General features: G+C 40.8%; 2 protein-coding genes across 6 annotated transcripts in view; one reads left to right on the top strand and one right to left on the bottom strand.

Annotated features, from left to right (window-relative positions):
• The window catches only part of CUNH5orf46 (chromosome unknown C5orf46 homolog), a 139,639-nt gene extending 125,563 nt beyond the window's left edge, over window positions 1-14,076 (top strand). For 3 of the 5 annotated variants that reach the window (XR_010413060.1, XR_010413059.1, XR_010413061.1), the window contains one exon: window positions 4,492-4,627. Coding sequence is in view for 1 of the 5 variants with exons in the window: in XM_064596126.1 (XP_064452196.1) it covers window positions 4,492-4,627; window positions 8,978-9,026 (185 nt within the window). In the remaining 4 variants the exon portion in view is untranslated. Of the gene's footprint in view, window positions 1-4,491; window positions 4,628-8,977; window positions 9,036-13,089 lie in introns of those variants that run through there. The other 2 variants (XM_064596126.1, XR_010413062.1) reach the window with 2 other exon arrangements.
• Window positions 14,077-22,544: 8,468 nt separating this feature from the next.
• LOC123854369 (ribosomal protein S6 kinase alpha-4-like) lies at window positions 22,545-23,917 on the bottom strand. The gene is given in 4 exon segments (XM_064596936.1): window positions 22,545-22,548; window positions 22,662-22,968; window positions 22,971-23,604; window positions 23,606-23,917. Coding segments are annotated over 4 exon segments (1,257 nt in total).
• Window positions 23,918-26,643: the final 2,726 nt, after the last annotated feature.

Here is a 26,643-nt window from a genome sequence, read left to right as displayed (position 1 = left end):
GGTTAAATCAGTCCATTGCTTTGAACCTCAGTTTCTTCATCTATAAAATGCAGTAACAATCAACTTCACCAGGTGGATTTTTTTGCTGAAGACAGGAATCAAACTCAGGTATATAGGACTCCAAAACATATGGTCCACCATACTCTGAAACCTCTTAATATAGCTATGGTCCAAGGGCTGGAGCCAAATATCCAATCTTCACACATATTCCAAACCAGAGCTCTTTGTATAATAAAAAGCTAGCATTTAGTGTCATATTAAAATAAAAGGTCAGTAAAATTAACTTGTTATGCAAGTATGCATATAGCAACATAGGAAAAGGGAACTTACTTTTCATGCAAGAAATTGCTGTTTTGTACCTGGTAAATGTCTTCAGGGGAAAACTGCTTGAAGATAGTACTATATCATGTAAATAATGTGCTCTGTGGAGTTAAAACAATTTAGGCTCAAACCTTGGCTCAGCCAGATTCTAGAGGTGTGATGTTAGGTGAGTCATTTAATTTCTCTGAGCACCTGTTTTCTATAAAACCGTGATATCTTCACTGAACTAAATAAAGATTAAAGCATGTCATGCTTTAATCAATATCCCAGTAATACAATATCCCAGTACCTGCTCAACAGGCACATCACAAATTTCCATTCTCTTTCCTTCTTCCTGTGATGAAAACACAGCAATTCTGGTCACTGTGGTGGCCCTGCACTCCATGTAAGGATCATGTCTATATATGTTCATTCATACCTTAACTCTTAGCATATGCTATGCACATCATGGTAGGCTCAAAAAATACTTGCTGAACGAAAACACCAACAGCTAAAGGAACAAATCTTGTGTTGTTGTTTGGTAAACAACAAATGCTTGCAGATTTGAAAGCCATATTTTTTGACTAAGAGTTTCCATTTTAGGACATAATATAGATACGAGGCTTCTAACATAATTTTTGATAGCCTCCACACAAAAAGCTAGTTACATCTCCTTCATTCAGAGTCATGGGGAACAAGGTTTAGATGTTGGGACTTTTTGAGTTAAAACTTGTGGTGGGGTTGGCAAAGGAAATACAGGATACCCAGTTAAATTTGAATTTCAGATAAACAATGAGTAATTTTTTAGTTTAAGTATGACCTAAATATTGCATGGTCATTCTTACACACAAAAAAGTATTTGTTGTTTATCTGACATTTAACTTTATTTGGGTATCCTATATTTTTATTTACCAAATCTGGCAACACATTACATCATTAGTTTTAGATGAAGTGTTCCATGATTCATTGTTTGCATATAACACCCAGTGCTCCATGCAGAACGTGCCCTCCTCAATACCCACCACCAGGTTAACCCATCCCCCCACCCCCCTCCCCTCTAGAACCCTCAGTTTGTTTTTCAGAGTCCATCGTCTCTCATGGTTCGTCCCCCCCTCCGATTTCCCCCCTTCATTCTTCCCCTCCTGCTATCTTCTTTTTTTTTCCTTAACATATATTACATTATTTGTTTCAGAGGTACAGATCTGAGATTCAACAGTCTTACACAACTCAGCGCTTACCAGAGCACATACCCTCCCCAGTGTCTATCACCCAGTCACCCCATCCCTCCCACCCCACCCCCCACTCCAGCAACCCTCAGTTTGTTTCCTGCGATTAAGAATTCCTCATATCAGTGAGGTCATATGATACATGTCTTTCTCTGATTGACTTATTTCGCTCAGCATAATATCCTCCAGTTCCATCCACGTCGTTGCAAATGGCAAGATCTCATTCCTTTTGATGGCTCCATAATATTCCATTGTATATATATACCACCTCTTCTTTATCCATTCATCTGTCGATGGACATCTTGGCTCTTTCCACAGTTTGGCTATTGTGGACATTGCTGCTATAAACATCGGGGTGCACATACCCCTTCGGATCCCTACATTTGTATCTTTGGGGTAAATACCCAGTAGTACAATTGCTGGGTCGTATGGTAGCTCTATTTTCAACTTCTTGAGGAACCTCCATACTTTTTTCCAGAGTGACTGCACCAGCTTGCATTCCCACCAACAGTGTAGGAGGGTTACCCTTCCTCCACATCCCCGCCAACATCTGTCATTTCGTGACTTGTTAATTTTAGCCATTCTGACTGGTGTGAGGTGGTATCTCATTGAGGTTTTGATTTGGATTTCCCTGATGCTGAGCGATGTTGAGCACTTTTTCATGTGTCTGTTGGCCATTTGGATGTCTTCTCGGGAAAAATGTCTGTTCATGTCTTCTGCCCATTTCTTGACTGGATTCTTTGTTCTTTGGGTGTTGAGTTTGATAAGTTCTTTATAGATTTTGGATACTAGCCCTTTATCTGATATGTCATTTGCAAATATCTTCTCCCATTCTGTCCGTTGTCTTTTGGTTTTGTTGACTGTTTCCTTTGCTTTGCAAAAGCTTTTTATCTTGATGAAGTCCCAATAGTTCATTTTTGCTCTTGCTTCCCTTGCCTTTGGCGATGTTTCTAGGAAGAAGTTGCTTTGGCTGAAGTCAAAGAGATTGTTGCCTGTGTTCTCCCTTAGGATTTTGATGGACTCCTGTCTCACATTTAGGTCTTTCAACCATTTTGAGTCTATTTTTGTGTGTGCTGTAAGGAAATGGTCCAGTTTCATTCTTCTGCATGTGGCTGTCCAATTTTCCCAACACCGTTTGTTGAAGAGACTGTCTTTTTTCCATTGGACATTCCTGCTTTGTCAAAGATTAGTTGACCATAGAGTTGAGGGTCCATTTCTGGGCTCTCTATTCTGTTCCATTGATCTATGTGTCTGTTTTTGTGCCAATACCATACTGTCTTGATGATGACAGCTTTGTAATAGAGCTGGAAGTCCGGAATTGTGGTGCCGCCAGCTTTGCTTTTCTTTTTCAATATTCCTCTGGCTATGCGGGGTCTTTTCTGGTTCCATACAAATTTTAGGATTATTTGTTCCATTTCTTTGAAAAAAGTGGATGGTATTTTGATGGGGATTGCATTGAATGTGTAGATTGCTCTAGGTAGCATTGACATCTTCACAATATTTGTTCTTCCAATCCATGAGCATGGAACGTTTTTCCATTTCTTTGTGTCTTCCTCAATTTCTTTCATGAGTATTTTATAGTTTTCTGAGTACAGATCCTTTGCCTCTTTGGTTAGATTTATTCCTAGGTATCTTATGGTTTTGGGTGCAATTGTAAATGGGATCAACTCCTTAATTTCTCTTTCTTCTGTCTTGTTGTTGGTGTATAGGAATGCCACTGATTTCTGTGCACTGATTTTATATCCTGCCACTTTACTGAATTCCTGTATGAGAACTCCATCCTCTCTTACTATTTGTGAGACCCCTGCAAGTCACTTAATCTTTTCAGTTTCTTAGTCCAGTGAGCTAAGAACTGCATACCCTATAAGAATGGTCAAGGGTAAAATCACATGGCACTTGTAAAGTCATTATTTACAGAACTACCAAATGATGTACAAGTGATAGAATTTCTCCTTGCCATCATTCTTATTATACTACTTTCAATCTTATAACATACTTGTGGTTAGATCATAACTTTTCTGTCAAAGGCCATACAGCTCATTTTTGTTGTTGTTGATATCTTGTATTTTATAAGTAGTCTAAGTTTGCTGTAGAAAAATTAGAGAATATAAAGAAACAGAGGTATTTCCATTGTGGGGAGGGTGGGGAACAAGGCTATGCAGTTCAGCACTGAGTGCTTTTGGATCCAGATTTTAATACCAGTCCGACATGGGATTGAACTCTATTTTGGCCACTCACTAACTCTGTGCTTTGCACTAGCTCCTAAACTTCTCTCAACTTCAACTTCTTGACCTTTAGCTTGAGATAATACTTTTGCCTACTTCATAGTGCTGCTGTGAGAATAAAATGATGTGACCATGCATGCAGATCATCTGTCATAGGTCTATGTGTAACAAATGCTACCCATTATTATGTCATCATTATTATCATTACAACAGGTCAGGGATTGCATGGAGAAAAATACATTAAAATGGGCATTCTGGGGGTGCCGGGGTGGCTCAGTCCATTAAGTGGCTGACTCTTGATTTCGTCTCAAGTCATGATCTCAGGCTCATGGAATTGAGTCCCGTGTCTGGCTCCTCGCTCAGTGGGGAGTCTGCTAAAGACTCTCTCCTTCTGCCCTTCCCTCCACTCACTCTCGCACTCTCTCTCTAAGATAAATAAATAAATCTTTTTTAAAAGGTGGGGGGCATTCTATATTTCAATCCTGGCACTGGCATTTTTAACTCTGGACAAGTTACTTAACTTCCATGAGCTTCAGTTTTCTCAATCAGAAAGGAAACCCATGTCTAAGTAAGTATTGATATATGCTGTTTTTAGGAATAAGCGAGATGATGCATGTGAAGACTTTGTCAGGGCAGGCATTAAATGTTCAATAAATATAACTGTACCAGGCTGTATAATTAACAAGACTCTTCCCTTTCTTATTGCTGAGAATCACCTGAGATTCTGTTCTGTTTTTCAGATGACAAACCAGATCACAAGCCAGATGACTCAGACAAAAACCCAGAGCAAGAATTCCTAAAATTCCTAAACCTCTTGGGCACAGAGATCATTGAGAATGCAGTGGAGTTCATCCTCCGCTCCATAACTAGGAGCACGTAAGCCCTGAGACAAACCTTGCTTTTGTCTGGTTCGCTGTCAGTAATGAACACATTGTATTAAAATGAATAAGAAACAAAACTGTGCATGACAATATATTATTTGAGTTGAAAAGTATTGCCCTACCTTAAGATATATTTGCATCTGAGTGAATTTCCCTAAATTCTTTTGGAGTGTGCATATTCCCAACAAGTGGTTCCATAATTTTTTATCTCCGGATCAAGTAGGAAGGAGGAAGAGCACCGGACCAGGGAACAGAAGGCCAGGTTCTGGTCTCCCCACGTGTGCTACTTGACTGGGTGACCCTGAGCAAGGCCCTCCTTCTCTGAGTGCCTCAGTTTTCTCATCTGTAAAGTTAAAAGAATAAAGGACCCACCCAGTGCAGGCACTGTAATTCTTTGGTGAAGGTGGTGAGTAGTGATGTGTGCACTAGGGAGAGGTGTGATGAGTCCTGCCTTTATTTTCTAGTTTGAGAAACTCAAGAGGGTTAGCAGAGACAGTAGCTGATATCTCTTTAGAGACAATCTAGAGAACCTCTCATATGAGTGTTGATCATGAGGGATTGCCATGGTGGCAGAGCATACAGCCCAGAATCTTCCCAGGGTTCTCTACCTCCTTCCAAGCCCCCCTGTGCCCAACACCTAACACATCTTACTCCAATCTACACAGCTCTGATTTTCACTTCTACTTCACTCTGTTTTCATTCAACCCACCGTAAGCTCCCTACTTTCAGCTCTCCAAGATCCAATTTGTTCTGAATTTCCAGGTGCTTTCAATCTCCACTTCACTGAGCCTCTGTCTCTAATTCTCTCCTTCATAGACCCCAAAGCCCAGTTTGACAAAGTGTGGTCTAGAAACCCTGGAGAATTTGTACAAAATGAAGTTTCCTTCATCTCATCTTGTGTCTTCCTAGGACAAAGCTAAGGGTATGCTTTTTAACAAGCTTGCTGGTGATTCTGATATCCCAACAATTTTGAAAGCCTTTGATTAGATGCTCTGCACTACATGGCTTCCCCTTAAAGGTCCACATATCCTTTAAATTTTTATTCATATTTTGTGTAAATGTGCATCTTAGCATTTTTTTTTTTTTTTTTAGGGAAATGCTTCTGACTTTTTTTTAGATTCTCCCCCGGGGTCTATGACTAAAAACATTAAGAAACACTTCGATAGAGAAGTAATCAGGGGCCATGTTGTAATCTCTGATTTGCTTAAATCAATATATCATCATGTGATGGGCAGGATTCTGCATGCCATCTTCATGCACAAATTATTGAAACTCAGATGTTTATTTTTGTATGGTTATTTTTCCTATTGGTGTTGCTTTTGCAACTGTTGAGTTTCAGTGATTGTTAATGTAAACAAGGAGGAAGCTGACAAGGAAGCAAGAGTAATACCCATTATGTACAAAGTACACATTACACTCCAGTTGAACTCACATTGTTACAAAGCACAACAATAGCAATGCAAGGAGTTGAAGCAATAATATTTCTTTTTATTCCTTCCTTTGAGAATTCCCCAGACATAAAATAACACTTTTTTTTTTTCCCTCTGTTAACCCTGAAAGCTCATTATCTGAAATACAAGACAACTGCTGTCCACTCTGGATTCGGGAATGGCACTTCGACTTCAACCATTTCCTTTTTTCCTCATTAGTAAACAATGTTCTTTCTGTTTCTGGAGCTTAAAACCATCTCAGGCTCTCTGCCCTTGCTTACATTTCCTAAAATGTTCTTTCCTTCTCTTGTGGCTAGTGCTTTGTCTCACAGCTCATCTAAAAGTCACCTCCTCAGAAAACAGTTCTATGACCACTCTTATTCACACTATCTTCTCTCATTCCCTAGTTCTTCTCTCTTACTTTACCTTATCATAGTGTCGTTATAACATATATCACCATCTCTATTTATTTGTAGTCATGCAGCTATGTGAAAGTAGGGATCAGGTCTATCTAGCTCATGGCTCTAGCACAGTACCTTATAGATTGAATGAGACACTCAGCAAATAGTTGAATTGATTAATTAAGGAAAGGTATCTTAGAGATCAGATCTAAAACCCATTACTGCAATTTGACTGAGAAATCCTGAGGGATCTTTGTAGCAAGACACAGCAGTCCTTGCTCAAGGGAAAAATCTAGCTGTCCTTTCTCTGTCCAAGGGAAGACCATAAATATAATGGGGATAGGGAATGGGAGGAGACCATCAAGAAGTGTTTCTAAGCACTTAGTGTATACAAAGTTGGGGCAGAAATTGTGAAGGATAAATCTAGAATGTAAATCCCTTCTCAAAGATTTGCAGTCCTTATGGTAAGATGACACAGCAAATGCCGTGATGACTAACATGCTAACTAAGATAAATGTCAGTAAAACATCACAGGTAATTTCTGGAGAATGGAGCTGTCTACTGACACCAGGATGTTTAGGGGAGTGTTTATAACAAGGATGAGATGCAATTTGAGCCTTAAAAGACAAAATTTGATTAGAGAGAATGACAGGAATGAGGGAATTTCATAAAGATGAGAATTTCCTTTATTTACTCCAATATATCTGATACCTAAGTACTGTGTCAGGCACATAATAAATGCTAGATATGTGCTTTCAGGACATTGAATAGAAGAGCTCACCTCCTCCACTCTGGATTACTTCAGAGCTGTGTAAACTGGATTCTGGTCACCATTGTTCTGAAAAAATATACATATTCTTAAATCCTCTGACCCCTCAAGAAGGCTCCAATCCTTGTGAATTTCCCCTCACCTGCTGAATTTCCATGACATGACATTTTCCTTGTTCTCTCCCTACCTCTAACCATTCTTTCTCATTCTTTTTATTTGACTCATGACCCAATGACTTCCAAAATCAGGTGTCTATTGTGTTCTTTTTACTGAGCTTCAGACTGAAATGATTAACTGTTTGCTAGAAAATTACACCTACATTTTCCACCAATACCTGAAATTTAACTGGTCTAAACCCAAACCCATCACCCCACAAACCTGTTCCTCCTCCCATGTTCCTTATTTCAGGAATCACATCCCCACCCACCAGAATCCAGAAACCTCAGGGTCTTCTTGGATCTTTTCTGCTTGTCAACACCTTCCTCAAATTGCTGAATATTCTACCTCTAATTTTTTTCCTGTATCAATGCTTTTCTTCAACTTCACTGACTAGCTGGCCTAGTAGAGTTTTTTCATCACCTCCTTCCTGAGCTCTTTTTATTAGATTTATGATTAGTTCCACTGTTTCTGTCTGTCCTCCCTCCAAACCATCCTCTACTTACTATTAGAGTTATATAACAAAAACACAAGTTGGGTTCTATTACTGCCATGCTTGAAACCCTTTTGTAAATTTCCATAGCCTTCAAAATCAGAACAAATGCATTTGGCTGAAGTTAAATGTTCTTTCCTGAAGCCTGTGTATCTATTAATCACGTATCTCACTCCTGAAGTCAAACACCTGATGCCCCCAATACCAAATGATTTGTTTCAGAACTGGTCATGTTTGTATAAACCCCCAACATCTTTGTACATGGCTCTTCTCTCTGCAAGCAAGGCCTTGCTAGGTAGACTTGTCCGCCTAGCAAGTTTAATCATTTCTAAAGTGCAATTCAAAGACAAGTTCTGTGAAGACCCCTATGATTACACACTGCAGGTATTCACACTCCAGATTTCCTAATGCTTTGTAGGAACCTTCAATCAATTTTTTTTCTCCCCTCATTGTTTTAAATTACTTGTTCATTGTTTTAAATTACTTGTATCTGATTGTGTCTATTTTCTCCACTAGACTATAAACTTCTCACAGGCCACATTTTAATCATTTTACCTTTCCAGCAGCTACTGTGTACCCTATCCTTCAACAGTATAGTGCTTCTAGGATTAATTCCTGATTCTAGACATCTCAGTTTTAGACTTTGCTTTGCAGTTTACCAGCTATGTGATTTAGACAGGTTGTTTAATCTCTTTGAGCTTTAGAAGTTTCTTCATTTGTAAGAAGAAATAAAAATTCATTCATTTATCCATTTATTTATTATTTATTTAATTCAAACATTTATTAATTTATACTATATGCCAGATGCTGGGGATATATTACTAAACAAATATACCAGAATATCTGTCTTATGCAGTTTATGTATGAATAGACAGTTAATGAATAGATTTGCTGGCAGATTCAAAGAGATAATTGTGCATAAATAGCTTGCAACTACAAACTGTTATGAAAGTCTTGCATCTTATTAACTTATGACATAGGAAAATCTGCAGAACAAAATTGTGGCTCAAACATTATAAGACATCCTAGTGATCATTCTAACATTCTTGTTCAATCTCAGTTATAATTCATTTTTTCTCTTTTTTTTCTTTTCAAGAGGATTTATGGAATTTGATGATAAAGAAGGAGAACATTCAGCAAAGTGACTTCCCCAGGTGATTTTAACTTATAATTTACAAGTAAAATAATAGCATATTGAACAAAAAAGGGGGGTCTGCATTATTTTATTTGATTAATTTGGGCACCCCTGTGCCTACCTATAAGCAGAAAAGGTGTATTTTTTCATTTTTACTGCAGTTTCTTAAAATTAATTTTAAATACATGTATTTTTTCTTTATCATCATAAAGTCACCAACCTAATCAGATTATCTTAAGAGAGGAGGCAAACTGTGGGTTGAAACACGTAAGCACTGGGAGTTAGGGGACCTGGTCCTGCCACAACACTGCTCACTTGCTTTGTGTTCTTGGCACCTATGACATGAGGGGATTGTGTTCACTTAAGTAGAAGAGCCCATGCAATTGTGCAATTAGTTACTCATGAGAAGAGTGAGATTTGCTGAACCTAATTCCAGGAGAAAAGACTAACAAGCTCTCTAATCCCACGGAGTTGGATTTATAGTAGTTCCCCCCCCTTACCTGGGAGGGATACGTTCCAAGATGCCAGTGGATGCCTGACACTGTGGATAGTACGAATCCCTTATATACATTGCTTTTTCTTATACATACATACCTATAATAAAGTTTAATTTACAAATTAGGCACAGTTAGAAATGAACAATAACTAATAATAAAATAGGAGAATTTTAATAATCTACTCTAATAAAAGTTATGCAAATGTGGTCTCTTTCTCAGAATATCTTACTATACTGTCCTCACCTTTCCTCTTCTTACGATGATGTGAGACAATAAAACGTCTCCATGATGAGATGAAGTGACGTGGACTACACAGGCACTGTGATACAGCATTAGGCTACTACTGATGTTCTGACATCATGTCAGAAAGAGGATCATCTGTTTCCAGACCTCAGTTGACTGTGGGTAACTGGAACTGTGGAAAGCAAAACCACAAATAAGGGGTAACTACAAACAATATGGTTTGAGTACTCAGAAACACCCACTATTTCCTTATTCTATTCTCTCCTGAGAACGGATATTGAAATATAAGAACAGAAATGATATAGCTGGGAATGTAATTATTATATCAGTAGCTAGCATGAACTGAGTACATATTCTGTTTTAAGCATTAAGCTAAGTGCTGTATATGTAGTACCTAATTTCATTCTAACATCACTATGAAAAATGGGTATTCTTCTTTAATTTTGTAAGTAAGGAATGTGACCAAGTCACTAACGTTGGCAAGTTAGTAAGAGAAGAGGGAAGGATTTGAACTTAGGCAGCTTGATTCCAGAGTGTGCATTCTATCACTAAGCAGTAGTGCTAGTGGAGAACAAAGAACAGTGTAGAAGGAGGCAGTTGAAAAGAGTGAGCAAGCTATGTGATCTTACACATGCCTTTCAGGTGCCCATAGAAACAAAACACTACCCCTTTGGTTAACTGAGTTACCTTACATGCATCTCCAAGAAGCATGGTCTTTCCTAACTTCTATTTCATATCTGATCTGGGAATGCTCCTCTTCCCTACTGCCTTCATTTTATAACCCGGGTGTTATTAACGTAAGCTGAGCAGGTTACTATCATATTACCCAGGAACATAGCCCACTCTTTTCCATAAGCTTCTAAAGACAGAAATCAGTTTTGGGCTTTGGAATCAAGAAATGCCCAACCCAGACACGTCTGACTCTCACCCCAAATCCAACTAAGCTTCTAAGAACATTCACTTAGGTTTGCATTTTCCATTTCCATCTTCTCAGAGAACAACTTACCTCTTGTTGCAAGTGTCCCAACCCTTAGCTGGTTCATTCAGGCTCCTGGTACACATCTCCACCCATTGGTACCCACACGCTGAATCTTTAGAGTGCTATACTAACAGTTGTCTGTCAATGAGACAGACATGTCCAACAGACAAGGTGCCATGAAGGAGTAGAAAGAGTGAAAGACATAGAGAGGAAAGAAGTTCAAATTCTAACTTGTCTGCTATTGGTTGTGTGATCCTGTGAAGGTCACTTGGCCTCCTTGAGTTTCACTCTACTCCTTATTAATGTTAAAAATCTCGGGAACTTAATTGTTCAGATCTTAATGCCAGAATTTTTTTTTTATTCCATATAAAAAAACTTTGAGTGAATTCATGAACCAATTGTAGATGTTCTAATGGTCAGTGAGGAATGGCTCAATTTAGGGATATAAAAAAATTGGTCTAGAGAGAAGGAAGCCTCTAAGGCAAAGATGAAATTTTGAATGGTTTGATCAGAAGTATCTCTTTAAACCCTAGTGACTGTGCATTTAATAAGTAGCTTTAAAAGTTTCACATGTATGATAATTGCCGCAGCAAATCAAAAGCAAGTCACCACTTTAGAATTAAATGACCACAGCAATGCCTATTTCTCCAGTACAGATATGTGGCCAAAGTTCTAGGTATTTCCTAAATTAAGACAGACATATAAACAGATAGATATCTAGATATCCCACCTTTCTCCTATAACACATGCCCCTTTCTTACATATCCCTTTAGTGCTTATTTATTTTTTAAAAAAGATTTTATTTATTTATTTGACAGAGAGAGACACAGCGAGAAAGGGAACACAAGCAGGGGGAGTGGGAGAGGGAGAAACAGGCTTCCCGCAGAGCAGGGAGCCTGATGCAGGGCTCTCCTGGGATCATGACCTGAGCTGAAGGCAGACGTAGTGCTTATTTGATCTGTACCTACTATGTGTCAGATTCTGCCAGTACTCTCAAGATAAATAATGATGTCCAGCCATTGAGCAGTTGATAGTGATAGTCTGGGCTATCACTTAGCACTGTGTCCCCCAGGACTGTGGAGGGAAATGATAGAGTTATGTATAAAAGTGCCTTGGACATGCCTTGAAAGGAGGTAAGGGACATGCCTGGAGGAGGGGGTGGGTACTAAAAGGGCTTTACAAAGAAGGTGAACTTGCACACACATTCTCAGATGATTAACAGAGAGGGGCAAGGTCTCAAAAGCAACTCATCCAATAGTTGGACACTTAATCAATCTGAGACCCTCCCAACCTCTGCTCAATCACATTGGTACAATTTCCTCATGTTAATAGACTTAAACTCTTATTTCCTATTGTCCAGCATCACTTGAAATAAATCCCAGGGATTTAAGTCCCCTAGTGTCTTAAGTCACTAGATGTCTTAAGGTATACATTTCTTTTCTTTTTTTTTAAAAGATTTTATTTATTTATTTTAGAGACAGAGCACAAGAGGGGGGAGGGTCAGAGGGAGAAGCAGACTCCCTGCTGAGCAGGGAGCCCGATGCGGGACTCGATCCTGGGACTCCAGGACCATGACCTGAGCCGAAGACAGTTGCTTAACCAACTGAGCCACCCAGGCGCCCCTACATTTCTTTTCTTGTATTAGAAAAAAAATCTGATGAACCTCACCAGTCTATTGTCAAGTAAAAATTGGGAAAGCACTTCACGAATTCTTAATTTCTAATTACGTGTTTTGAATAAAGAAAAAATGTACTGTGGACCCACTAGATCACATGTTTAGAGTTGCTGAGTCAGAAATTCCAAGAGAAGAACCTGAGAATAAATACATTTTGGGATGGGGTGGGGCTAATAAATACATTTAACAGGAAATCCTCATGCTGCTGATGAGCAAAACTGCAGTTGGGTGTGACATTACTTAATATCCACTCCCGGATGTCTTATGGGAAAAGTTTCTTGCTGAATTTAGAGAAAGAAAAAATTTGCCTTCCCTAAAAACTGCTTCTTCTTTTCTCATTGTAAGATTTATGTAGCATGGTCTATTCTTTTATTTTTTTTTCCTGCCTATCCAGAAACTCAAAGTAAAACTGATTACTCATTTTATCCCTAAGGTTAACCTGTGTGCATCCTCCCCTCATCCTTGTCACTGATTCTTGCCACATATACCTTGCATTTTCATTTTTATTGTTGTTGCTTATTTCATCAAATATGTATTATAGTTGATTTCATTATAAATCATCTAGCATTTTAAAGTGCAAAGGCATAAAAATGTTAGAGAAAAGATTAAAAACTCTGTATTTTTCTTAAACCCTCTCCAGTTGGTAATTGTTTCCCTCTATCTGGCTTGTGTTTCTAAGGACACACCCACAAGGCTCCAGAATAACCTAAGGGCAGCCAATCCTGCTTTTCCAGTTCTGCTTTATGAGTCCTCCAGAACAGAGGCCCCAAAAGGAGCTCCAAGCAAGTTCTCAGGATTCAGGACCTGGCTCAGCCAAACCCAACTTATTTTGAACATCCTGACTGCATTCTTACCTCTAGAAATCAGAATAAATGTGTCTCCTTAGGGGTCACATATCCTAGGGAACTGAGAAGATTTTTATTGGTAGCAGTAGTAACTTTCCTGAGCATATTTAAAGTTTTTAATTATGCCAAAAAAAAATAAAATATACAAAAGTTATTATTAGCCAGAAAAACCAAAGAATGGTTCAAAATAAGGAAGCTAATGCCCAGATAAAGTAACACATCCAAAGTCACAGAATTAGGAAATGACAGAAAGGGAATTTGAACCTGACTCCAAAGAACAAACTCTTAACCCATAAAAATATATGAAGTTTCAGAGTTCAAAGCTTCATATGTTCTTTTTGGAAAGTCTTTCAAATACATCTGAGCCCACTCTCCTCGCTAGGTAAACTAAAAACCAACCATTTTTCAAATAAACAAGCTTATTACTTGTTCCAGAGAATCTTCATTATTCCTACAGAATAGCAGAGTGCCGGGGATGGGAGAGTCCTGGAAAAGTCCCACGGAGCTCTTAATTTGCTCTACCACCCCTTACACAGAGGCAGGGCCTGGTAGCTATTGCTACCGTACTTGCCAACTTGGTCTTAGAAGATGGAACCCCTGTATAACCTGACCCAGCTGAGCCAGAAAGATTCTCCCAGAATTATTTGTGTGGCCAGTAAGACCAGACTGAAATCATGGAGCATGATGATAATTATGGCAGTGCTCTAGAATAAAGGATGTCTGTACTTCTGCTACTGGGTTCTCAACAGCTGTCCTGCGTCTGGCCTTTCCTAAGCACTCTGACTCTGAAAGAAACACCAGTGTTTCAATAAATCTTTTGTTTGTCTTGTTTCCTATTTTAGTAGCCAGAATATGTCTGCATGCGACACAAAGAACCTTTAATAATATAGATAACTAAACAAAGAGTGAACACCTACAAAATACCAAAAATACACGTTATTCTCTACAATAAATTCAGACAACCCACCTTCTGCATTTTCCAGAGATTGTGCCAATTTCTTCTTTTTTTTTACTGTGATATAATTGACATATAATATATGTAGTTTTAAGGTATAAACATGATGATTTGTTATACATGTGCAAAATGATCATAAGAATAAGGTTATTTAACACATCTATCACTCACATATTTACCATTTTTTTGCAGTAAAAATTTTTTTTTAAATATTTTATTTATTTATTTGACAGAGAGAGAGACAGGAACACAAGCAGGGGGAGTGGGAGAGGGAAAAGCAGGCTCCCCGCGGAGCAGGGAGCCCGATGCGGGGCTCGATCCCAGGACCCCGGGATCATGACCCAAAGCTGAAGGCAGATGCTCAACGACTGAGCCACCCAGGTGCCCCAAGGAGTAAAAATTTTTAAGATATACTCTCTTAGCAACTTACAAGTCCAAGATACAGTATTGCTAACTACAGCCACCATGCTGCACCTTACATCCCCAGAATGTACCGATCTTGTAACAGCAAGTTTGTATTCTTTGACAACCTTCACCTATTTCCCCCACCACCTTCTGCCCATGGCAACCATCAAACTACTCTGTTTCTCTGAGTTCCATTTTTTAGATTCCACATATAAGTGAGATCATACAGTACTTGTCTTTTTCTGCCTGACTTATTTCATTTAGCTTAACACTCTCAAGATTCATCCATATGGTTGTAAATGGCAGGATTTTCTTTTTTTAGGCTGAATAATATTCCTCTGTGTGTGTGTGTGTGTGTGTATTACATTTCTCTATCCATTAATTCATCAATAGACACTTAAATTGTTTCCATGTCTAGGCTATTGTAAATAATGTTGCAGTGAACATGGGAGTATACGTATCTTTTCAAGATAGTGATTTCATTTCCTTGGGATATATACCCAAAAGTGAGATTGCTAGATCATATGGTATTTCTACTTTTAATTTTTTGAGGAACCTGCATACTGTTTTCCAGAGTGGCTGCACCAGTTTGCATTCCCATCAACAGTGCACAAGAGTTACCTTTTTTCCATGTTCTTTTTTTTTTTTTAAAGATTTTATTTATTTATTTGAAGAGAGAGACACAGCGAGAGAGGGAACACAAGCAGGGGGAGTCGCAGAGGGAGAAGCAGGCTTCCCGCCAAGCAGGGAGCCCGACGAGGGGCTCAATCCCAGGACCCTGGGATCATGACCTGAGCCGAAGGCAGACGCTTAACGACTGAGCCACCCAGGCGCCCCTTTCCATGTTCTTGTCAGTACTTGTTTTCTTTTATCTTTTGATAATAGCCTTTCTAACAGGTGTGAGGTGATATTGTGATTTTGATTTGCATTTCCTTGATAAATACTGATGTTGAGTACTTTCTCATATACCTGTTTGACATTTGTGTAGCTACTTTGGAAAAATATCTATTCAAGTCCTTTGCCCATTTTTAAAATCAGATTACTTGTTTCATTTTGTTTTGTTTTTGCTATTGAGCTATATGAGTTCCTTATACATGTTGGATATTAACACTTTATCAGATATAGGATTTGCAAATATTTTCTCCCATTCCACAGGTGGCCTTTTTACATTGGTGATCATTTGGAGACTCTGCTAATTTCAAATATCACATCCTCTTAACCAAAATTACGCCAGATTTCTATTCTGTTCAGCATCTGACATACAGACTGCTTCTCCCCAACAAATGTGACCCAAAAATCCCTTTTCAGATTCTGGGTACTTTGTTTGTGCCTAGGAAATATATTTCCTGTAGCTACAATAATCAGTACACTACTTTTTTTTTGAGAGACATGTCCTATCAGAGTTTGTCTGTCTTTATATTCACCTGTTTGTTGTACAATTTGAAATCACTCTTCCATACTGGGAAAAAACAAAACAAAACAAAACAAAAACAGATGCCAAATCAGTCCTGGATTTGATTCACTACTAAGAAGTAACTGTCCACGACCTCTAAGAATATACAGAGATTTTGAAGATTTTCCATTTGCTTTAAAATATGTTTCCTCTTTCTACATTCTGTTACTTTGTCTTCCTACCCTCTAATAAAACCCCTCTCTGCAGCCAGGAGGCACCCTTGTTTCTGAGGATCAAGAATCTCTTGCACCTGCAGAGTATTTTTCTTTTATGTTCTCTTCATATTGTTATCTCACTGTAAACTCACAATCACAGTATGATTGAAGCAAGATGATCAGACATTATTTCCTTCATATGACAAGTGAAGAAACTGAGGTTTGGGGAGGCTTACCAGCATCATGCCTAAGATAGGATTGTTGGTAAAGGATGAGTGGGAACTCCAGCCAGGTTTGTGTCACCTCCAACTCAGTGCTCCCTGCGACACCCTGATGGCACAGTCCACAGTATCACTCCTCTGTCTTCAATCCCAGGGTTCCTACCATGACATCAGTGCTTGAGGGAATTTACATCTTGCACTTTACAGAACTGCTGAGCAGAAAAAGTCCTTCAATTAAAATATAACTTGAACCGGATCAATTCCTTCTGCTACTTTCCATCTCATTCTGAGCAAAACTGTATTTTTTAAATTTCCTAACAATGATTAAGATCTCACCTAAGCTACCTGCTTCTCATCTCTTCTACTACTAATTCCATCACTCCACCCATTTGGGATCCTTCTCTTCCTTAAACGCTCTAGTCACATTCTTTCCACAGAGCCTTGCATTTACTCTTCCTTCTGCCTGAAATACCCTTCCAAGGACAGCCACATGGCTTGTCCCCTCACTTCTAGAAGTCTTTTCTCAGAGATCGCCTTCCCAGTGAGAACTTTTTGAGCACTCAAAATCGACTTAAAGTCGTTCCCTCTGGCCCACCATTTCTTATCTGCTTTGGGCTGCTGCATTTTTTCCCTCCATTTCACACATATTTTAACACAGTGTTAAAACTTGTTTATATGTTTTGTTCCTTTTTTGCTCCAGCCCCAATAGAATGTAAGCTCCATGAGGCAAGAATTTTGCCTTTTGCTCAATCTTCCCGGTACAATAGTGAGCCGTTAGAACAGTGTCTGGAAGAGAGTAGCTGATCAATAAGTATTTGTTGTTTTCTGTATTAATTAAAGAAATTGAAATCAGAGAACGTTTGCCTAAGAACAAGAAAGCGAGGATGCAAAGTTGAAGGTCTCATGGTTCTGAACTGCAGGTACCTCACCATCTTGATACAAAAGATATAAGCACATAATTAACTAACTGCATTCAGCATGGTGTCATATAAAGGGGGCACAGACATGGCAGCATGGGAACCAGGACAAAGAGCCATTAATGCTCCCTAAGGAGGTCAGGGAAGACTTTTCAGAGATAGCAACATTTGAGCTGTATCTTGGTAGGTGAGGAAAGATTTGGAGACATGGAGGAGGAAGGGCAGAGAAGACAGCTTAGATCAAAACTCAGACTGTGACAAGGCTTGTCATTCAAGGATGGCCCTGCAAAAGCTACTTAACACAGCAAAGAAACAGATATCATTGGGACATTTCCTAGGCTTGGTCCTTCATAAATGTTATCTCCTTTAATCTTCACATCAAGTACAAAAGTTACATATTATTATTCCATTTTAAAATAATGAATTTGAGAATCTGCAAGTTTAAGGAATTCATTCAAACCACTCAGATCATTAATGCTGGAGCCTGAGCTTGAATGAAAATCTGTGTGGGCCTGAAATCCCTGCTTTTTACTGCACTGCTTTTCTGTGATAGCATTTCCTTTTGTTATTTTGTTTTTACTTTGAGAGGGAGGGAAACTGACTAATATGTGTTGATAAAATGTTTTCTTCAAAATTCTGCTTCAAAAATTATTAAAGCAGGGGCACCTGGGTGGCTCAGTCAGTTGAGCATCCAACTCTTGGTTTTGGCTCAGGTCATGATCTCATGGGTCATGGAATCAACCCCCACGTGGGGCTCTGCACTCAGCAGGGAGTCTGCTTGAGATTCTCTCTCTCCCTCCCTTTGCCCCTCCCCACCCAAATAAATAAATAAATCTTTAAAAAAAATTATTAAAGCAGCATGTGCTCATGCCAAGGGGAAAAATGAGGGGGACAGTGGAAAAAATGTATGTATATTTTTTGGATTTTTTAAAATTTAAATTCAATTAATTAACATGTAATGTATTATTTGTTTCAGGGGTACAATTTTTAAAAGCTACCCATCTCTGATTCTAACACCATTATCCCCAAACCAGCCCTCACAGCAACGAATATTGACTCCATTCTTCCTATCCATTCAAATGTATATGTGGAGAGAGTTTGGGGTGTGCACTTTACTCTTTAGTTTGCCTTTCTTATTAACAACATCTCATGGTATTTAATTCAGGTAATTAATACAAATCTTTAAGAATCTACTTGAGGGGTACCTGGCCGGTTCAGTCAGTGAAACATGTCACTCAGTCTCAGGATTGTGATTCAAGCCCCATGTTGGGTGTAAAGATTACTTAAAAATAAAATCTTTAATATCTGCAAATTACATATCAGATAAAGGGCTAGTATCCAAAATCTATAAAGAACTTATCAAACTCAACACCCAGAAAAACAAAGAATCCAGTCAAGAAATGGGCAGAAGACATGAACAGACATTTCTCCAAAGAAGACATATAGATGGCCAACAGACACATGAAAAAGTGCTGAACATCACTCGGCATCAGGGAAATACAAATCAAAATCACAATGAGATACCACCTCACACTGGTCAGAATGGCTAAAGTTAACAACTCAGGAAACAACAGATGTTGGCGAGGATGCAGAGAAAGGGGAACCCTCTTACACTGTTGGTGGGAATGCAAACTGATGCAGCCACTCTAGAAAACAGTATGGAGGTTCCTCAAAAAGTTAAAAATACGGGCGCCTGTCTATGGTCAACTAATCTTCGACAAAGCAGGAAAGAATGTCCAATGGAACAAAGACAGTCTCTTCAACAAATGGTGTTGGGAAAATTGGATAGCCACATGCAGAAGAATGAAACTGGACCATTTCCTTACACCACACACAAAAATAGACTCCAAATGGTTGAAAGACCTCAATGTGAGACAGGAGTCCATCAAAATCCTAAAGGAGAACACAGGCAGCAACCTCTTTGACCTCAGCCGAAGCAACTTCTTCCTAGAAACATCGCCAAAGGCAAGGGAAGCAAGGGCAAAAATGAACTATTGGGACTTCATCAAGATAAAAAGCTTTTGCAAAGCAAAGGAAACAGTCAACAAAACCAAAAGACAACCGACAGAATGGGAGAAGATATTTGCAAATGACATATCAGATAAAGGGCTAGTATCCAAAATCTATAAAGAACTCATCAAACTCAACACCCAAAGAACAAAGAATCCAGTCAAGAAATGGGCAGAAGACATGAACAGACATTTTTCCAAAGAAGACATCCAAATGGCCAACAGACACATGAAAAAGTGCTCAATATCGCTCGGCATCAGGGAAATCCAAATCAAAACCTCAATGAGATACCACCTCACACCAGTCAGAATGGCTAAAATTAACAAGTCAGGAAACAACAGATGTTGGCGGGGATGTGGAGGAAGGGGAACCCTCCTACACTGTTGGTGGGAATGCAAGCTGGTGCAGCACTCTGGAAAACTGTATGGAGGTTCCTCAAAAAGTTGAAAATAGAGCTACCATACGACCCAGCAATTGCACTACTGGGTATTTACCCCAAAGATACAAATGTAGGGATCTGAAGGGATACGTGCACCCTGATGTTTATAGCAGCAATGTCCACAATAGCCAAACTGTGGAAAGAGCCAAGATGTCCATCGACAGATGAATGGATAAAGAAAATGTGGTATATATATATACAATGGAATATTATGCAGCCATCAAAAGGAATGAAATCTTGCCATTTGCAATGACGTGGATGGAACTGGAGGGTATTATGTTGAGTGAAATAAGTCAAAAAGAGAAAGACATGTATCATATGATCTCACTGATATGAGGAATTCTTAATCGCAGGAAACAAACTGAGTGTTGTTGGAGTGGGGGGTGGGGTGGGAGGGATGGGGTGACTGGGTGATAGACACTGGGGAGGGTATGTGCTCTGGTAAGCGCTGTGAATTGTGCAAGACTGTTGACTCTCAGATCTGTACCTCTGAAACAAATAATGCAATATATGTTAAGAAAAAAAAAAAGAAGAAGAAGAAGGTAGCGGGAGGGGAAGAATGAAGCGGGGGAAATCGGAGGGGTAGACAAACCATGAGAGATGATGGACTCTGAAAAACAAACAGGGTTCTAGAGGGGAGGGGGGTGGGAGGATGGGTTAGCCTGGTGGTGGGTATTGAGGAGGGCACATTCTGCATGGAGCACTGGGTGTTGTGCACAAACAATGAATCACGGAACACTTCATCTAAAACTAATGATGTAATGTATGGGGATTAACATAAGAATAAAAAAAAAAAATACGGGCGCCTGGGTGGCTCAGTTGGTTAAACAACTGCCTTCGGCTCAGGTCATGATCCTGGAGTCCCGGGATCGAGTCCCGCATCGGGCTCCCTGCTCAGCGAGGAGCCTGCTTCTCCCTCTGACCCTCCCCCCTCTCATGTACTCTCTCTCAGTCTCACTCTCTCAAATAAATAAATAAAATCTTTAAAAAAAAAAAGTTAAAAATACAACTATCCTACAACCCAGAAATTGCACTTCTAGGTATTTATCCAAAGGATACAAATACACGCACCCCAATGTTTATAGTAGCAATGTCCACAATATTCAAATTATGGAAAGAGCCCAGATGTTCATTGACAGATGAATGAATAAAGAAGATGTGAGATATATAGATACAGATATATAGATATAGATACAGATATAGATATAGATATAGATAGATAGATAGATAATGCAATATTATTCAGCCATCAAAAGAATGAAATCTTACCATTTGCAATGACATGGGTGGAACTAAGGGTATTATGCTAAGTGAAGTAAGTCAGTCAGAGAAAGACAAATACCTTATGATTTCACTCATATGTGGAAATTAAGAAACAAAACAGATGAACATAGGGGAAGAGAAAGAAAAATAAAATAAGATACAAACAGAGAGGGAGGCAAACCATAAGAGACTCTTAACTATAGGAAACAAACTAAGGGCTGCTGGAGGGGCGGTGGGTGGGGGATGGGGTAACTAGATGATGGGCATTAAGGAGGGCACTTGATGTAGTGAGCAACGGTGTTATATGTAACTCATGAATCACTAAATTCTACCCCTAAAACTAATAATACACTGTGTTAACTAAGAAAACAATGAATCATGGAATACTACATCAAAAACTAATGATACAGTAGTATGGTGACTAACATAACATAATAAAATAAAATAAAAAAAGAAATGTTTATATATAAAGTTTTTAGTAAAATAAAGGCTAAAATTTTGTGAAAAATATAAATAAAAATTTTTTTAAAATAAAATTATATAAATTATATAAACTTACAATTAAATGATATTGAAATAAAGATAATAAATATAAAATAAAATAAAATCTTTCAAAAGAAAAAAGAGAATCGACTTGAGCGCTCATAATTTAAGATACCATTTTTCCCTATTGTTGGGCATTCATATTGTTTCCGTTTTTTTGGCCCTTCAGAGACTGCTGCAATAAACATCTTTATACATATAAACTTGCGCACTGATGTTTTTATTTCTTCATAAAAGATTTCCAAAAACTGAATTGCTAGATCAAAGGACATTTTTCAAACTTTTAAATATTGTAATAGATGTTGCTACCTTCAAAAGACAGTAATTCTCTTATTGACCCGAATTGACACTTTATTGACAAAAATCAGCTTAGGTCACTATCTCACAGGTTTTTTGTTGTTGTTGTTGTTTTGTTTTTTACTGGATGGACTTTTAAAGTCAAAGGCACAGCCTGGAAGGGCTGAGGCAGTGACTGTGGATGCCCAGCCCAGACCCTCAAGGCCCTGCCCCCAGCCAGAGGCAGCTGTGCCAAGGGGGTTGGGAGGGGGGGGAAGGGGCCTCCCCTTATAGGGGTCGCCTACTTCCTTCCTTTGCCCCCAACAGGGGAGAAGCAGGTGACATAAAGTGAGGCAGAAATGCTTCAGAGGCCTCTCCTTGAACCCCCCCCCCCCCCCAGCACAGGTCTTTGGTGGACGTAATTGCACAGACAGTCCATAAAGTGACAGCTAGAGGGGCGCTCCCTCCCAAGAGCAGGGCCTCAGGGGAGGGCAGGGGAGAGGTCCCAGTTTCTCCCCGTGGCAACTCAGTGCGGAGAATGGAGAAACGGGGGAGGAGCCCTTCGGGTGGAGCAGCCCCCTGGGGGAGAAGTGCCTTCTGCCAGATGAGGCACGGTCTTGGCAGAGGCCCCTCCCTCCCTGCATCTCTAACTCTATCTGGTAAGACATAAAAAATTCTCTGCTTATAAGAATACTTCTGCTCTGTCTGGGAGTGGGGGGGGGGGAAGGGGAGGGAAGGGCAATCCCTGGGGATGGGGCGGGGCCGATACCGAGGCTCCCGGGTCACAGCCCCTATGGGGGGAAGGAGGGGTCGCTGTGGAGGGGGCTGGCTAGGAGGGCGGCATGGGGCCGTGGCTCGTCTGGGGGCTCCCTTGGCGGCGGGGGCCCTGCCCGGGGCGGCGGGCTCGCGGGAGACGCGGCGGGAGGTGGCGGCGCTCCGCAGCTTCTGTTTCCGCCGCTTGGCCGGCGGCGCGTTCTCCACGCTCTTCAGGAAGAAGCCCTCGCGCTTGCCCGGGTTGAAGGCCCTGAAAGTGGCGTCGAGCCCGGAGCGCACAGCTGGCCCCGAGGACTCCAGCCGTCGGGTGTCCGGAGCGGGGGCGAGGAGCGGGCGCTGCCGTCCTGCAGCCATGAGCTGCCCCGCAGCGCCTCGAGCTTCAGCCGCTTGGCGGGGTCCACCGTCAGGAGCCCTCGGACCAGCTCCTTGGCTTCCTCAGACACGCCCTGCCAGGCCACCCCGTCAAGAGAGAAGCGCCCCTCGCGGATCTTGCACGTGATCTCTGCCGCCTGGCTCTGCCCACCCTGGCCTGAGGCCCCCTGGAAGGGGACCTGCCCCGACAGCATCATGTACAGAATGACACCGAGGCTCCAGAGGTCGCAGGACTCGTCGTAGCCCTGCTGCGCCAACAGCTCGGGAGCTGCATACCGCAGCGTGAAGCAGGGCGTCTGCATGGGCCCCGCGGGGCTCTGCGGGCGCAGCCGCGCGAACTCGAAGTCGATGATCTTCACGGGGGCTCCGGGCGTGTCATCGGCGTCCAGAATGTTCTCGGGCTTGAGGTCCCGATGCACCACGCCCGCCTCCTCGTGCATGAAGCTCACTGCCGACACGAGGCTGCGCAGGATCTGGCTCGCTTCGGACTCGCTGAAGTGCCGCTTCTTGCGGATGTGCTCCAGCAGCTCCCCGCCCCGCAGCAGCTCCAGAACCAGGTACGTACGTGTGCAGCTGGTCGTGATGCACGTCATGCAACTTCACCACGTTTGGGTGCGACCGGCAAAGCCGCAGGGCGGCCACTTCTCGCTGCGTGTTCTCCTCCAGCCTGCGGCTGAGGATCTTGACCGCGAACTCCTGGCCACTCTGGCGCTGGCGACAGCGGCGACACACGGAGAAGCTGCCCTGGCCGAGCGCGGGCTCCCGCAGGTCCAGCTCGTACTGCTGGAAGAAGGGCGAGTCCTGCAGCATGGCGCTCCTGGCCACCGCTGCCCGGCCAGGCCGGTCTCCAGCGCCAGATGCTTCCAGCACATCCGTCATCAACTTTACTGAGGTACAATTGATATATAATTACTCGACATATTGAAAGTATACAATTTGAAGTTTTGACATATGTATATACCCACAAAACCATCCCCACAATCAAGATAATGAACACACCTGTTATCCCCAAAAAGCTTTCTCATGCCACTTATAATTCATCCCTCCCTCCCACCATCTCCTATTCTACCCACAGTCAACCACTGATTTACTTTTTGACACTATGGATTAGTTTGAATTTTCTAGAATTACGAGATAGATTTTGAAGTACTTATTTGTCCCTTACCATGTATTCAACCTTGTCTCATACTTGGCAGTATCATATTCTTAGTTGGCTTATGTGGGTACTGAGCTACCCTGGGTAAGCCAAATCTGCTACTGATCCACCTCTAACTCGAGGTAAAGTGCCAGGAAATAAGGGAGACCTCTGGCTTTTCATACTATCAGTACAATCTTCTTACCGCTGTGGATGAAGAATGTAGTGTTACAACTTAAAGTCAGGCTGATGCTAGAAACCTAAAGAAGGTTAATACAGTCTCCTACCCTTTCTTTAAATAAAACACATCCTAGAATATCTAGGAAATGGGTCATCTAATAGATGTATGTTAATTTATGTCACTCATAAAATACTTAAGAGAATATTGCTATGCTCCTTTACTATGCTAGGTACTGGACTTTGCCTCGTTGCAGCTCACAAACAAGTAGGAGATGTAAGTAACAATCACATAATCATACATAAGTATATAATTTTTTAAAGTTTTTATTTAATTTTAAAGATTTTATATTTATTTGAAAGAGAGAGAGAGCAAACATGAGCAGGGAGAGGGGCGGAGAGAGAAGCAGACTCGCCGCTGAGCAGGGAGGCCGATGCGGGGCTTGACCCTGGGATCATGACCTGAACCAAAGGCACATGTTTAACCAACTGAGCCAACCAGGCACCCCTACGTTTTTACTTAAAGTCCAGTTAGTTAACCTACAGTGTAATATTAGTTTCAGGTGTACAGTATAGTGATTCAACACTTGCATACAACACCCAGTGCTCATCACAAGCACACTCCTTAATCCCCATCACCTGTGTCACCCAGTTCCCTACCCAGTATATAATTATTTTTGAGATACATGCTCAGGAAGGATGAAACATGGTTCTCTTAGGGCCTATAACAAATTTATCTTGCCTGCACGGGTGATCTGAGAGGGTTTCCTAAGAAAGTGAGACTTGAACTAAGATGTGAAAAAAATGATTTGGAGGTTAAATAGGAGAAAACTCAGGAGAAGAAAATGAAGGAGAAGAGGTTTTTTGGGTTTTTTTTAAGGATTTTATTTATTTGAGAGAGAGAGAATGAGAGACAGAGAGCATGAGAGGGAAGAGGGTCAGAGGGAGAAGCAGACTCCCTGCTGAGCAGGAAGCCCGATGTGGGACTCGATTCGGGGACTCCAGGATCATGACCTGAGCCGAAGGCAGTCGCTTAACCAACTGAGCCACCCAGGCGCCCCGAGAAGAGGTTTTTTTATAACTGCGTAAAGAGCATTTGCAAAAACCCTGTATCAGGTATCCTGTTGCCAGCAGTAAAAAGAAGGCCAGGGCAGCTAGGAAGCAAATGGAGCAAATGAGAACAAGGGAGGCAAACAAGCACTTAGGCCTTACAGGACCTCATAGGTGTGGTATTTTATTCTTAACTTTGAGAACAATGGAAAGATACCAAAAGACTTTTATGATTAGAATGAGAAAGATCATTGTAGCATTTTGAAAAGATCCCTGCCTCCTGTGCAGACCACACTGTAGGAGTCGAAGCAGGAAGCCTGCTAGGAAGCTCTTGCAAGAGATGAGAGACTTGGAGGAGGGAGGGCTAGTGTGGGGAGGGGCAGAGGAGAAGCAGAGAGAGAAGCAGAGTTCTCGCTGAGCAGGAAGCCTGATGTGGGACTCCATCCCATGAACCTGAGATCATGACCTGAGCTGAAGGCAGACGCTTAACCAACTGAGCTACCCAGGTGCCCCTCCTTTATTGTGCTTATCATAATTTGTAATAATCTATTTACTCATGTTTTCTCAGTTTCTTTTTTTCTTTTTTTATTATTTTTAAAATTTAAATTCAATTAATTAACATACAGTGTATTATTAGTGTTTCAGGTCAGTGATTCATCAGTCTTATATAACACCCAGTGCTCATTATATCACATGCCCTCCTTAATGTCCATCACCCAGTTACCCCATCCCTCTACCCCCTCCCCTCCAGCAACCCTCAGTTTGTTTCCTATGATTAAGAGTCTCTTATGGTTTGTCTCCCTCTCTGATTTCATCTTGTTTTATTTTTCCCTCCCTTCCCCTCTGATCCTCTGTTTTGTTTCTTAAATTCCACATATGAGTGAAATCATATGGTAATTGTCTTCTCTGATTGACTTATTTCACTTAGCATAATGCCCTCTAGTTCCATGCATGTCGTTGCAAATGGCAAGATTTTATTTTTTTGGCTGAGTGGTATTCCATTGTGTGTGTGTGTGTGTGTGTGTATCACATCTTCTTGGCTCTTTCCATAGTTTGGCTATTGTGGACATTGCTGTTATAAACATTGGGGTGCAGGTGCCCCTTTGGATCACTACATTTGTATCTTTAGGGTAAATACCCAGTAGTGAAATTGCTAGGTCATAGGGTAGCTCTATTTTCAACTCCTTGAGGAACGTCCATACTGTTTTCCAAAGTGGCTGCACCAGCTTGTATTCCCACCAAC

The sequence above is a fragment of the Mirounga angustirostris genome, unplaced genomic scaffold, assembly GCF_029215605.1.
Source record: "Mirounga angustirostris isolate CCGP_5_RB_7025 unplaced genomic scaffold, mMirAng1.0.hap1 SCAF_7, whole genome shotgun sequence".
NCBI classification, from domain to species: domain Eukaryota; kingdom Metazoa; phylum Chordata; class Mammalia; order Carnivora; family Phocidae; genus Mirounga; species Mirounga angustirostris.
This window is presented reverse-complemented; position numbering and strand designations above follow the sequence as displayed.